Source organism: Myotis brandtii, unplaced genomic scaffold (assembly GCF_000412655.1).
Source record: "Myotis brandtii unplaced genomic scaffold, ASM41265v1 scaffold273, whole genome shotgun sequence".
NCBI lineage: Eukaryota > Metazoa > Chordata > Mammalia > Chiroptera > Vespertilionidae > Myotis > Myotis brandtii.
The window spans coordinates 947,047-959,972 of record NW_005360391.1 but is presented as its reverse complement, the minus strand read 5'-3'; the positions used below and the strand labels follow the sequence as shown (position 1 = coordinate 959,972).

At 42.0% G+C, this 12,926-nt stretch overlaps 1 protein-coding gene across 5 annotated transcripts in view; it reads left to right on the top strand.

Moving 5' to 3' along the window:
- Positions 1 to 12,926, top strand: part of PAPOLA (poly(A) polymerase alpha) — a 57,787-nt gene that overhangs the window by 1,570 nt on the left and 43,291 nt on the right. Inside the window, exon 1 of one of the 5 annotated variants that reach the window (XM_014541476.1) lies at positions 1,950 to 1,978. The exons of 3 other annotated variants lie outside the window; for them this stretch is intronic. In XM_014541476.1, the coding sequence (XP_014396962.1) occupies positions 1,962 to 1,978 (17 nt within the window). In that variant the 5' untranslated portion in view covers positions 1,950 to 1,961. Of the gene's footprint in view, positions 1 to 1,949; positions 1,979 to 12,221; positions 12,350 to 12,926 lie in introns of those variants that run through there. One more of the 5 variants, XM_014541473.1, reaches the window with a different exon arrangement.

Genomic DNA, 12,926 nt, shown 5'->3' with positions numbered 1-12,926 from the left:
GCCTGCCTCCAGCATGAACCCCCTTCCACGTCGGAGGCTGCTGGCGCGCTGGTTCAAAGCCCGGCTTGGAGCTTGGAGCCCCGCGGTTCGAACCCCTCCTCCCCCGTCTTTCCGCCGCCCGGAGCGGGGCGCCAGCCGGGGTGCCCTCCGACACGCGCCAGCTTCCGCGTCGCTAGCTCGCCCCGGTTTGTTTTGATGGGATTTGCACTCGAATTGCAACGCGCGTCCTCCTCCCGCCACCTCTTCCCGATACTTTGTATTTTTCGATTGTAGACCGACAGCCGTCCCCTTGGTGCCTTGGAATCTGACTAGGCCTGCATTTCACACTTTTAGAAAGTTTCCCCTTTCTCACTGAAAGGAGATGTCATTTTAGAGATCGTCGTTGGGATAGAAAGGTTACATGCAGCTTGTTTTCTGCGTTTATACAGCCGCGTTGAGGCCTAAATAGTGAGACTGCATTTCAGAGTGGAGTGCCCCTGTCAGATGGGGGAGGGAGGGAGGTGGTTTCTTTGTAGCTCCAAAACGAAGTATGTCCTTGACACTCGAATTTTTACTTCAATGCAAAGTAATGGTTTCTAGACACCTATTGTAGCACATCAGGTTTTTGTTTTTTAAGTAAAGACAGTTTCTTTTTTGCACCTATTAATGATAGTTTTACAGTTTCATTTAGATAGGGTGGGGCAAAAGTAGGTTTAGGGTTGTATGAGAAACAGTTTATTTTTGTATTATTATTTATTAACTATTGTGTTCCATACAAACAACTGCGAATCTGCTGTCCCCTAACCCTGTATGTGAGTGTAGATATATACGTGTATGTGTGTGCGTGTCTCTTACAGGTGAGGCTCTAACTTTGACACAGGCTTTAAAGACATCCGCTTTTTACACAATCGTTTCAAAAGGAATTTCATACTCCTTTTTTTTCACACACTCCTGTCATTTTGTCAAGAGGCTTAGCAACATATTTCTGTAATGAGAATATTTGTTAGTTTAATTAAATATACAGACCTAAGATCTTAGAATCTGCAGGATTCCTAATTGATTCATCCTTTCATAGAACGGTGAAAAGAGGCACCAGGAGAACCCTGTCTGAGCAAGATTTTTGTGGCCTTTTCCCATTCAGCAGCAATTAGAATAAACCTAAATGTTTGCAGTGATGCCATGTGACTTCTTTGTGTTAGCTCACATTTTGTTGCTGCTTTTGAAAAGGGACTTCTGTTTCTGGTAATCTTGTCTGTATTTAAAAATGGATCAGTGATAGGAAATGTATGCATTAAAAGACTTTAATGAGGAAATAGCTCAAGTAATTGTCTTTCTAGAAAGCGAAAGTCCATTTATACCTACGTTTCCCAAACTTCCTTTGAGGAGGGATGTGTACATTTCCTTTGAAAACCTAGGTGCTTCAAATTCTTAGACAGTAGTTCAAATGTATAAGATGGAAGACACAGTCAAGACAGCAAATTTATACCGGGTTATTGTCTTTCCAGTGTGCTTCTTGAAATGTCAACAATATGGCAAATTTTTCATTAGCTAGCCCTCTCATTTTTAACCCAAAGTGTACAAAAAAAGACCAAATCTGCCTAGTTAGATAGACCCTTTCCCTCATTAATTTGCTTTGTTTTTCATGTTCTGTTGTCAGCTGTCTTTAATTTTTGTTCCTTTGAAGTTTTGAATTGTGATTTCTAGGGTATATTAGGTTTGACTTTCACTTTAATTTTGGGTATGCCTGTCCTGTTAAATTTGTCAGACTGGACCAAATCAAAATAAATTATTGAAGTTTAGGTCATTATACAACATTGTGAACAAGCCCATATTTTATCTAAAAACCATACATAATTGCATATATAATTTTTAAAAAATATTTTTATTGATTTTTTTTACAGAGAAGAAGGGAGAGGGATAGAGAGTTAGAAACATCGATGAGAGAGATCGATTAGCTGCTTCCTGCAAGCCCCCCACTGGGGATGTGCCTGCAACCAAGGTACATGGCCTTGACCGGAATCAAACCTGGGACCCTTCAGTCCGCAGGCCGACGCTCTATCCACTGAGCCAAACCGGTTTGGCTGCATATATAATTTTGAAAGGTTCATATGGTTTAAGAGCCATGGTGATGAAAGCTTCCAACAGTTTTGATGGTAATGAGGTTCATTAATGGAGTTTCTCACATTTTGGGCTGTATAATCTCTCATGGGGCTGTCCTGTGTATTGTAGAGTGTATGACAGCATTCCTGCCCCTCTACCTGCTAGGTTTCAGCAGCCCCACCTTCCCATCTTCCTAGTAGTGATAACTAAAAAAACACTAGATGTTGCCATATGTACTCTGGGGCAAAATCTTTTTGTTGAGAACCACTGCATTAATACAGAGTATAATGCCCTGATGGAAACTATATTCCGATTGCTGATATTTAGCAAGAGACTTGAGGGATATAATAACTTTCCTCACAAATATTTGTGGGGCTGTCACCAAAAGGGATTGGAGTAGTTTGATGTGGTCATCAGTTGAACTGGGACATGTTGGTGGATACTAATATTGTTTGTAGCAGTGGTTCACGGAGTGACCTGAGGAAGCCTTGGGGTGTGGGAGTTCCTGAGATCCTTTCAAGGAGTACATAAAATCCAAACTATTTCATAACAGTACTGAGGTATGTTTTTATACTCTACTGACACTTGCACCAATGGTGCAAAAGAAATGATGGCTAATACTATTCAGGGCTTAGGAAGAATCAAGGCAGAGTTAGCATTGTGCTAGTAGTCGTCGTATTTCTTCACCGTATACAAGTTTATTAAAAGTCCTTGATGAATCAGTAATGTTAGTTTTATTAAATGTTGATCTTTGAGTTTGTCTTTTAAACATTCTGTGATAAAATGGGAATTACACATAAAGCTGTATCTAAAAAGTAGAATGGCGCCCTAACTGGTTTGGCTCAGTGGATAGAGTGTCAGCCTGCGGACTGAAGGGTCCCAGGTTCGATTTCAGTCAAGGGCGTGTACCTTGGTTGCAGGCACATCCCCAGTGGGGAGTGTGCAGGAGGCAGCTGAATCGATGTTTCTCTCTCATCGATGTTTCTGACTCTCTATCCCTCTCCCTTCCTCTCTCTAAAAAATTAATAAAATATATATTTAAAAAGTAGAATGGCTGTTTTGAGAAGGACACATGTATGATTGATTTGTGAAGCACTAAACTAGTGCTTTTCTTATGAAGCTCTATTTTTACCTAAAAAAAAAACAAGTGATGTACCGTGGGTAGTCATACTTGACTATTTAGCATTTACTTGAAAATGAAGTGAGCCTGCCTCTTTAAGGAATATAACATAGTATTTGTGGTCAATGATAAAATTTGAGCTTTCAAGCCAAAATTAGAATTTTGGAAAGCATGGTTCTGCCATTGTAATGCTTGATAGCCTCTCAACAATTAAACATGTTTCTAATTTGATTAGTGGCGATATTAATTTGTATAGTTTTTTGGATAGTGTGTAATAATGTGTCAGCATCTGGAAAATATGTATAATTCAGTGAGCCCACATATTCCAAATCACCAATCATCCTATATAATAAAAGCATAAAATGCAAATCAACTGAATGGCAGAACGACCAGTCGTTATAACTCTCACTGACCACCAGGGGCAGATGCTCAACGCAGGAGCTGCCCCCTCGTGGTCAGTGTGCTCCCACGGGGGAGCGCCGCTCAGCCAGAAGTTGGGTTCATGGCTGGCAAGCACAGCAGCAGTGGCGGGAACCTCTCTCGCCTCCATTGCAGGTGGGTGGTAAGGTGCGAGGGGTCCCGGACTACGAGAGGTCACAGGCCAGGCTGAGGGACCCTCTTCCCCAATGAACAGTTCTCGTGCACTGGCCTCTAGTGATATAATAAAATCACTTGTGGGTAAAAGGTACATTCAAAGTGCAAGGTAGACCAATGGATTTTAATGCAACAAAGTACAAAGGGTTTATTGATCTGGTTTCAGCTTTCATACTATAATATGAATGAAATAATCACTTGTGGAGTTTTGGTGTAGTATCTAAGAAGAATATCCACAATTATTTGAAAGGTTACTAAAATACTCTTCTCCAGTTACAATGGTATGATGACAGGTTTTCTTCATATATGTCTACAAAAACAGCTTATTGAAAGGGATTGAATGCAGAAACAAGGGAATCCAGCTGTCTCTGATTAAGCCAGAATTAAAGAGATTTGCAAAATGTAAAACAGTGTCATGCTTCTAACAATTTTTGTTTTGGGAAGCAGTTATTTTTTTTAAAGTTATTTATGTTAACACTAGAGGCCCAGTGCATGAAAATTCATGCACTGGAAGGGGGCGGGCCCTCAGCGTAGCCTGCCCCCTCTCACAGTCCAGGAGCCCTTACGGGTAGGAGGTGACCTGGTGGTCAGGGGAAGGTGCTACCCCCATCACACCTCTGCTGCTGCCACTGCTGGCAGTGCAAGTCTCAGCCGGCCCTGGTTACCTGCACCTGGGGCCGGCCCTGGGCGGCTAGGCAGCCGACAGCCAAGGCTTGCCTGCACCTCGGGCCGGCCCTGGGCGGCTGTGGGGCTGAGGGGACTGGGGGACTCCGGAGGCAGGCGCCCCCGGTGGGGCTGAGGGCTGAGCATTGCCACCTTGAAGGCATGACAGTCAATTAGCATATTCCCTCTTTATTAGATAGGATGTGATGGATTTCTTGTTACTTAAATGAGTAAACATTAAAGAAATTTCCAGGTTTATCATTTCCAATGCAGTAAATACGGGGAGACAAAATCCATATAAACAAAAGCTCTTTGGGGTCCTCAGTAAATTTTAAAAGTTATAAAATCATCCTAAGACCAGAAAGTTTGAGAATTACTGCTGTATAGTAACAGCTAACAACTGCCTCAAGCTGCTATTTTTAATGGTGGTGTCAGTGCAGCAGCTCTGGTGGGTTTTTTTTTTTCTTTTTAATATATTTTATTGATTTTTCACAGAGAGGAAGGGAGTGCGATAGAGAGTTAGAAACATCGATGAGAGAGAAACATCAATCAACTGCCTCCTGCTGGGGATGTGCCCGCAACCCAGGTACATGCCCTTGACTGGAATCGAACCTGGGACCCTTCAGTCTGCAGACAGATGCTCTATCCACTGAGCCAAATTGGTTAGGGCTCTGGTGGTTTTTTAACATAGTGTGGAGGAAAGGACACATGATTTAAAGACATTTTTTCTTTATTTAAGAAAATAAATCTGTCTTTCAAATTTATATTACCTAGGTCGATGCTCAACCACTGAGCCACTCTGGCTGGGCTAAGTGAGAAATTTTGATTCACAGGTTTTAGGATTTGGAAATTGTGTAATGAATTGTTTGCTGCTTAATGAATATTAGTCATGGTTTTAAACTGTGGTATTTTACTTTAAGCATGTTTTCAGTTTATGCTTTTTCATGGAGAAGTTGGGAGGGAAGGTATTTGAGTTGAGTACATTTATGAACCTACTGGAGGCCCGGTGCACGAATTGGTGCATGGGTGGGGTCCGGCCGGCCCGCCCCGATGGGGGCTAATTGTGCCGGGCCAGTCGGGGGGGATTGGCTGGGGGAGGGGCCGCAGGCGGTTGGCCAGCTGGCCCCGCTCCCGATCAGGGTGTGGGGGCTGGTCGGGGCCCCGATCGGGCCAGTTGGCTGCTGCAGTACGTGTCATAGCGACCGGTTGTTCCGGTCGTTCTGTTGTTTCGGTCGCTTGGCTTTTATATATATAGATTCAGTTCTAGTCCCCGTAACTCCCACCGTCGCTTAGGCAAAAGCTTCTTGACTTGATTATATATAATCTTTAAAATGTTTGATTCATTAGAACATTGTATTCTTTGGTAGCTAAGCCATCTTTAACATTACAATTAAATTTCACCTTCACTTCCATGTAGGCAAGTTTATAAAGACGACTCGCAGGCAAAATGAGGCCATTTGGATTATTAGCTATTTCTCTCTCTCTCTGGTGGGAGGGACGCATGTCTGTTATTCTATCTGTTTATTGTTTTGAATATTCACCACCTTTTAAGTAATTGCACAGTCTCAGTTTACAGTTAGCAAAATAACAGCATTGGAGGAGACATTAGTTTTCCTTAAAGTTGGTTAAATTGAGGCTCAAAGTAGTTACTTGTCCAAAGAACTAAGGGTGCTAAGTTGTAGATTGGGCCTTAATTCAACACTGGGTGCCATGTTCCATTCTCATTCTAGTACTGTACCACATTGCCTGTGAACCTTGTTGGGAACTGTTTGATCAGCTAAGGTGGAGTCTGTTTACATGTCTTAATAGAACTAAATTTCAATATCAAGTTGTTTTTAGAACATTTGAATATTAAAATTTTTTATGGTAACATTTGTTATATACTTATGGTATATGTGAAAGTATAACATAGAATTTAAGATATTAGTATGTATTTTTCGTGACTGTTTTATTTAAAGCTATGTGTAGATTTACCAGTTACAAAGTCCATTTTGTGACCACTGCCTTCGGTGGAAAGGTGTTTGTCACTTTTTAATCTTTGGATTGCAGCTCTCCAGAATTGTATAGCATTTTTATTTGTGGAAATTTAAGTCTGGGGAAGGAAAATGTAGTTGCTGTTATTTTTAAACATATCTTTACTTTCTTCCTCTTCTGTCACAAAATTGTCTTTCAAATTTATATTTCCTCTATATTTTGCCCACAAACCAGCTTCTTGCAGTTTATAGTGGTTTTTATAGTTTGGGGTTATGAATAATATTCCTGACATCTTGGTCATCAGTGACCTCTAAATTACATTTCCTGGAGTTATTGTGAATAATACTATGCATTAATATATTTTTGACTATTTCTTTGCAATACATTTTTATACTTTTTCAGAGTCTCTTTATGTTTCTTTCATTCAGAATGTTCTTGGCAGATTGATTCAGGAGTGCTGTGGTTTGTCTGGTTTTGTACTTCTAGTAGTACAAAATGAGAAGACTAATAATCATGTCAGTATTAAATATTGGTCAGTGATAGGAAATGTATGTCTTAAAAGTCTTTAATGGGGAATAACTCAATAATAATTTGTCTTTCTAAAAATTAAAAGTCCTTTTATACCTACGTGTCACATATAGAAATTTTTTGATATTTGCAACCATAGTAAAACAAAGACTTATATTTTTGATATTTATTTTATATATTTAAATGCCATTTAACAAAGAAAAATCAACCAAAAAAATGAGTTCGCATGTCACCTCTGACACGCGTGTCATAGGTTCACCATCACTGGCATATACCAAATGCCTAAAATGAGGAGGCAGGAATTCATCAGTAGTATGAGATTTGTTTAGATTGGGATGCAAAGGTACTAAACATTTACTATTTGGAAAGCATCATTGTTGATTTGTTGTGCTTTTCTTTCTTTTTAAAAAAAAATATATTCCATTGATATTTTACAGTGAGGAAAGGGAGAGGATAGAGAGTCAGAAACATCGATGAGAGAGAAACATCAATCAGCTGCCTCCTGTACACCCCCCACTGGGGATGTGCCCGCAACCAAGGTACATGCCCTTGACCGGAATCAAACCTGGGACCCTTCAGTCCGCAGGCCAATGCTCTATCCACTGAGCCAAACCAGTTAGGGCATGTTGTGCTTTTCTTTCGTATTAGTCATCTACCTAGACCTCACTTTCCTCCCTCCTTTCCTGTCATTTAGAGCAGTGGTCGCCAACTGGTGGTCCACAAGGTCTGAAAGGTTGGCAACCACTGATTTAGAGGGCACACCTCTCATTTTTTCCTTCTGTTGATTTTTTTGTTTCTGTAATATTTATTTTAAGCTTTTACTTTGCATGTGTGTGTGTTTTAATATTTATTGTTGAAAGTTTTACATTTGTACTCTTTTTTTCACCCATTGACCCCTCATAGCCAGCTCCCGCCCCAAGCTATCTATTAAGGGTCTGAATCTCAGACCAAATTTGAGACTGTCACTGAGAACAGACTTTGTCTTTGTATTACTGATTTTAAAGTTGTCTTTCACATGTATTTAGGAGTTCAGTAAATTTCAGCTTAAGTATTTATTATACTACTAGAGGCCAAGTGCATGAAAATTTGTGCACTCAGGAGTCCCTCAGCCCGGCCTGCACCCTCTCGCAGTCCAGGACCCCTCGGGGGATGTCCACCTGCTGGCTTAGGCCCGCTCCCCCCCGGGGATCGGCCTAAGCTGGCAGTCAGACATCCCTCTGGCAGCCCAGGAGCCCTTGGGGGATTTCCGACTAATGGCTTAGTGCTGCCACAGAGGAGAGGCTTCCACCACTGCCACTGTGCTGGCCAGCCATGAGCCGGCTTCTGGCTGAGCGGTGCTCCCCCTGTGGAAATGCACTGACCACCAGGGGGCAGCTCCTATGTTGAGCGTCTGCCCCTGGTGGTCACTGTGCGTCATCATAGTGATTGGTCATTCCACCGTTAGGGTCAATTTGCATATTACCTTTTTATTATATAGGATACTTTTTGGCAAAAATGAGTTAAATGAGAAAAAGGAGATTTTAGGAAAATTGGATTGATGAAGTTGGGTCACTTTGGATGCCTTAGCAGTTTTCTGGAGTGGTTAATAAAGCATGATGTTGCTTATATTTGCTATTTCTTTTTAAGTATATTTTTATTTCAGAGAGGAAGGCAGAGGGAGAGAGAGATAGAAACATCAATAGGAGAGAATCATTGATTGGATGCCTCCTGCATGCCCCCACCAGGGATGGAGCCTACAGCACAGGGATGTACCCTGACCGGTAATCATACCCTGACCTCCTGTTCATAGGTCAATGCTCAAACACTGAGGCACACCTGCCGGGCTTCTTTCTTTCATTCTTTTTCCCCCAAAATATGTTTTTATTGATTTTAGAGAGAGAGGAAGGGAGAAGGATAGAGAGATAGAAACATTTAGGAGAGGGAACCATCGATTGGGTGCCTTCTGCATGCCCCCTGCTAGGGATTGAGCCTGAAACCTGGGCATGTGCCTTGATCAGAATTAAACTGGTGACCTCTTCTTCTTCGTGGTTCGATGCTCAATCACTGAACCACACCAGCCAGGCCTGTATTTGTTTTCTACACTAATAAAACAGAAAGATCCAAATTAACCATCACTCCGTCACGCCGCCACTCCGCTACACCCACAAGCCACACCCACCAGCCAATCAGGAGCGAGTATGCAAATTAACCCAACTAAGATGGCGGTGGCCACAGAGCTGGAGCGAGCAGGAGGCTTGGGTTGCCTCCAGCGATGGAGGAAGCCAAGCTTTCCGCCTGCTCTGGCTGGCCCTGGGCTCAGCTCAAGGCTACAAAGTTTCAATTATAGAAGATAAATAAATCCCAGATACCTGCTTCCAGCCAGGCCGTGGCTTCTGCTCAATTATAGAAGATAAATAAATTCCAGAAAAAAAAAAAGAAAAAAAGGAGATGCTGGGAGCTTGGGGCACTGGGGGGCGGGGCCAGCCTGAAAACCGCCCTCAGCCCCTAACCCAGGCTGGTCACACCCCCATGGGATGAGGGTCCCCCCTGAAGGGGGTGTGGCCAGCCTGCAAAAAGCCATCAGCCCCTCACCCAGGCTGGCCAAGCACCCCAGCAGGACCCCCACCCTGATCCGGGATACCCTTCAGGAAAAACCAGCTGGCCCCCACCATGCACAAGGCCTCTTTCCTATATAATAAAAGGGCAATATGCAAATTAACCCTAACAGTAGAATCACTGGGAATGACTGGTCAGTATGACACACACTGACCACCAGGGGGCAGATGCTCAATGCAGGAGCTGCCCCTGGTGGTCAGTGCGCTCCCACAGGGGGAGCTCTTCTCAGCCACAAGCCAGGCTGACGGCTGCCAGTACAGCGGTGGTGGCGGGAACCTCTCCTGCCTCCTCAGCAGCGCTAAGGATGTCCGACTGCAGGTTAGGCCTGCTCCCTGCTGGCAAGTGGACATCCCCCGAGGGCTCCCGGACTGCCAGAGGGATGTCTGACTGCCAGCTTAGGCCCGATCCCCTGGGGAGTGGGCCTAAGCCAGCAGGTGGACATCCCCCAAGGGGTCCCAGACTGCAAGAGGGCACAGGCCTGGCTGAGGGAATTCCCCCCCTCCCGAGTGCACAAATTTTTGTGCACTGGGCCTCTAGTTTCTAATAAGTACTGCACCGAAAAACTTATTTTTAAAATCTTACTTCTTTAAAATAATGCATTTGATTAGCATAAACTTGGTTTTTAGCTACTTAATTGTTTTAAATTGAGCATTTGGTCTACCTTTTTGCCAGGTGATGATTTTAGTCTCTTACTGTCACTAGCTTAATTTAATGGTGGATAGTAGAATTAGAAGGTTTTCAACTTTTATATGGTATCATTAACATTTGTTAAGAATAATTTAATAAATTGAAACAAATTTATAAAATAGAAAATGAAATTTTCTCATCTCGTTTCTGCATGTAGGCACACTACACATAATTTTTAAAAATATAAGGCTGTATTGTGAAAGATGTATGGAGACACTCTAGCCTCTATACATAGAGGTTATAATTATAATCAGATGCCTGGTACCATAGTTCAGTGAATTTAGGTAATTCTTTTCTTTTTCTCTAATTTTCTTCACCTGTTAAGTGGAGAGAGTTAATAGAATTGTTAGGAACAGTTGGGAATAATATAAAGTGCTTCATACATAACCTGGAATATGTTTCAATAAATAGTAGCTTTTATCATAATTATATTCAACAGCCTTTTACCTGACATTGTGGGCATGTATCCGTGCAACTTACACATAATAACTACCTTATTCTTTAAAAAAAACAAAACACAAAAACTTTTTTGTGGAGTTTATTGGGGCGACATTGGTTAATAAAATTATCTGCGTTTCAGGTGTACAATTTATAATACATCATCTGTACACTTATTGTGTGTTCACCACCTCAAGTCAATTCTCCAACCATCACCATTTAGTCCCCCTACATAATAAGTTTTTAATTTTTATCAGCTATCCATCAACTTTGTTTTTCTCCAGTCTGGCAGAAAATGGTTGTCTTGATTTGTTTTCCTGATATGCAAGGAAACTGTGCGCGCACGTATTTATAATATTACTATTTTGGCAGAGGTTGCATGTATTTTCCTCACTTATTTGCTTTATCTTTGTTTATGATGTATTGTTGCTATATAAAAGTTGAGAGTATTTTCATTTAGGCAAATCTGTTTTGTGTATGGCTTTTGGGATTTGTGTCTTGCTTAAATGTGGTTCTGAAAATTGTGTTTATCTTCTTTAACATTTCGCAATAGCTATAATTTCTTAAATGTTTTGAAATATATTTTGGCATCTGGAATTTAAATTTTACTATATATACCAAAACCATTTGAGTATTTTTTTATTTTTTTAAATATATTTTATTGATTTTTTATTTCGAGGAAGGGAGAGGGATAGAGAGTTAGAAACATCGATGAGAGAGGAACATCAATCAGCTGCCTCCTGCACACCCCCCACTGGGGATATGCCCGCAACCAAGGTACATGCCCTTGACTGGAATCGAACCCGGGACCCCTCGGTCCGCAGGCCGATGCTCTATCCACTGAGCCAAACTGGTCAGAGCCTATTTGAGTATTTTAAACATTCTTCACTGACTTGTAATAGGAATAATTATCAGTAATAATATATCCAAAGATTGATCATACTTTGTTTGAATGTATGGCTACCAAACTGCAGTTCACAAATCATGGGAACTTGCACTCTTTGAGTTAGCTTTGTAATTAGTGTACTTGATATTTCAGAGTGTATGTATTGGTAAATTGGATGCCTAAACCTTTTTTGTTTTTGTTAATCCTCACCCGAGGAGATTTTTCCTATTAATTTATTTTAATTTTTTTAGAGATAGTGGAAGGGAGGGAGGGAGGGGGAGAGAGAGAGAGAGCGCGCAGGAGAGAGAAAAATCGATTTTGGAGACACATTGATTGGTTGCCTCTGGCACGTGCCCTAACTAGGGCTCGGGATTGAACCTGCAATCCAGGTGTGTGCCCTTGACCAAGAATCAAACCCACCAACCCCTGGTGCACAGGCTGAAGGTCTAACCACTGAGCATACTGACCAGGACTGGATGCCTATACTTTTTTTTTGGTAGTTGAAGGCTATGTTCATTAAATGATTAGTGCAATTGCCAAAGCCACTATGTGTAGCTAAGAAAGGTGACACTTTATTTCTTGTTCTCTTCCTCCTTGGGCAGTCTTGATGACTTCTTTCTTGGCCTACAGCCACTCTTCGCAGTGCTTGCTGCTTCCTTGGTCTTAGACCTGCGGGCCTTGGCCTGGTCAGCCGGAAGCTTCTCGTGAGCCTTGTCTGCCTTCAGCTTGTGGATGTGTCCCCTGAGAATCTGCTTGTTTTTGAACACATTACCCTTCACTTTCAGGTGCAGGCAGTGGTACATGTGGCTGTCCATCTTCTTAGATTCACGGTGTCTTCTAAGTAGCTGCAAAGAATTCTCATCCTCCTCATCCAGATTACTTTGTCAGACATTTGAGCATCGGCAGTACCCTTACACTTACCTATGCCCGCATGCCTGCCCTTCCTGTGGGCCAAGATGTTTTTCTGGCATTGAGCCTGGGAATGGACAATCACAAGCTTTTGGATGATTAGCCCATCTTTGATCAGCTTCCAAATCTGCTGACGGGAGTTGGCATTGGCAATTTCATTGGTCTCATTGGAGTCCAGTCTTCTTTTTGCCACAGCGGAGGACACGGGAGACAATCTCTTTTGAAGCCTGAGCATACTCATGGCTGCTACTGTAGTGGTGAAAGGAAAGCTGGATGTCTAAACTTTTGAAACAAATGTCTAGCTGTAATAAGGAGTCTACTGTGCTAATTGTACAAAAATGTTGTTATTCTAAATACCTAAATATCCTAATTAGAGTCAGGTCTTGGACAGCCTATTATGGGGAAAGGATGGAGCTTGCTTTCTTACTTTTTTTTTTAAAAATTCTTTATTAT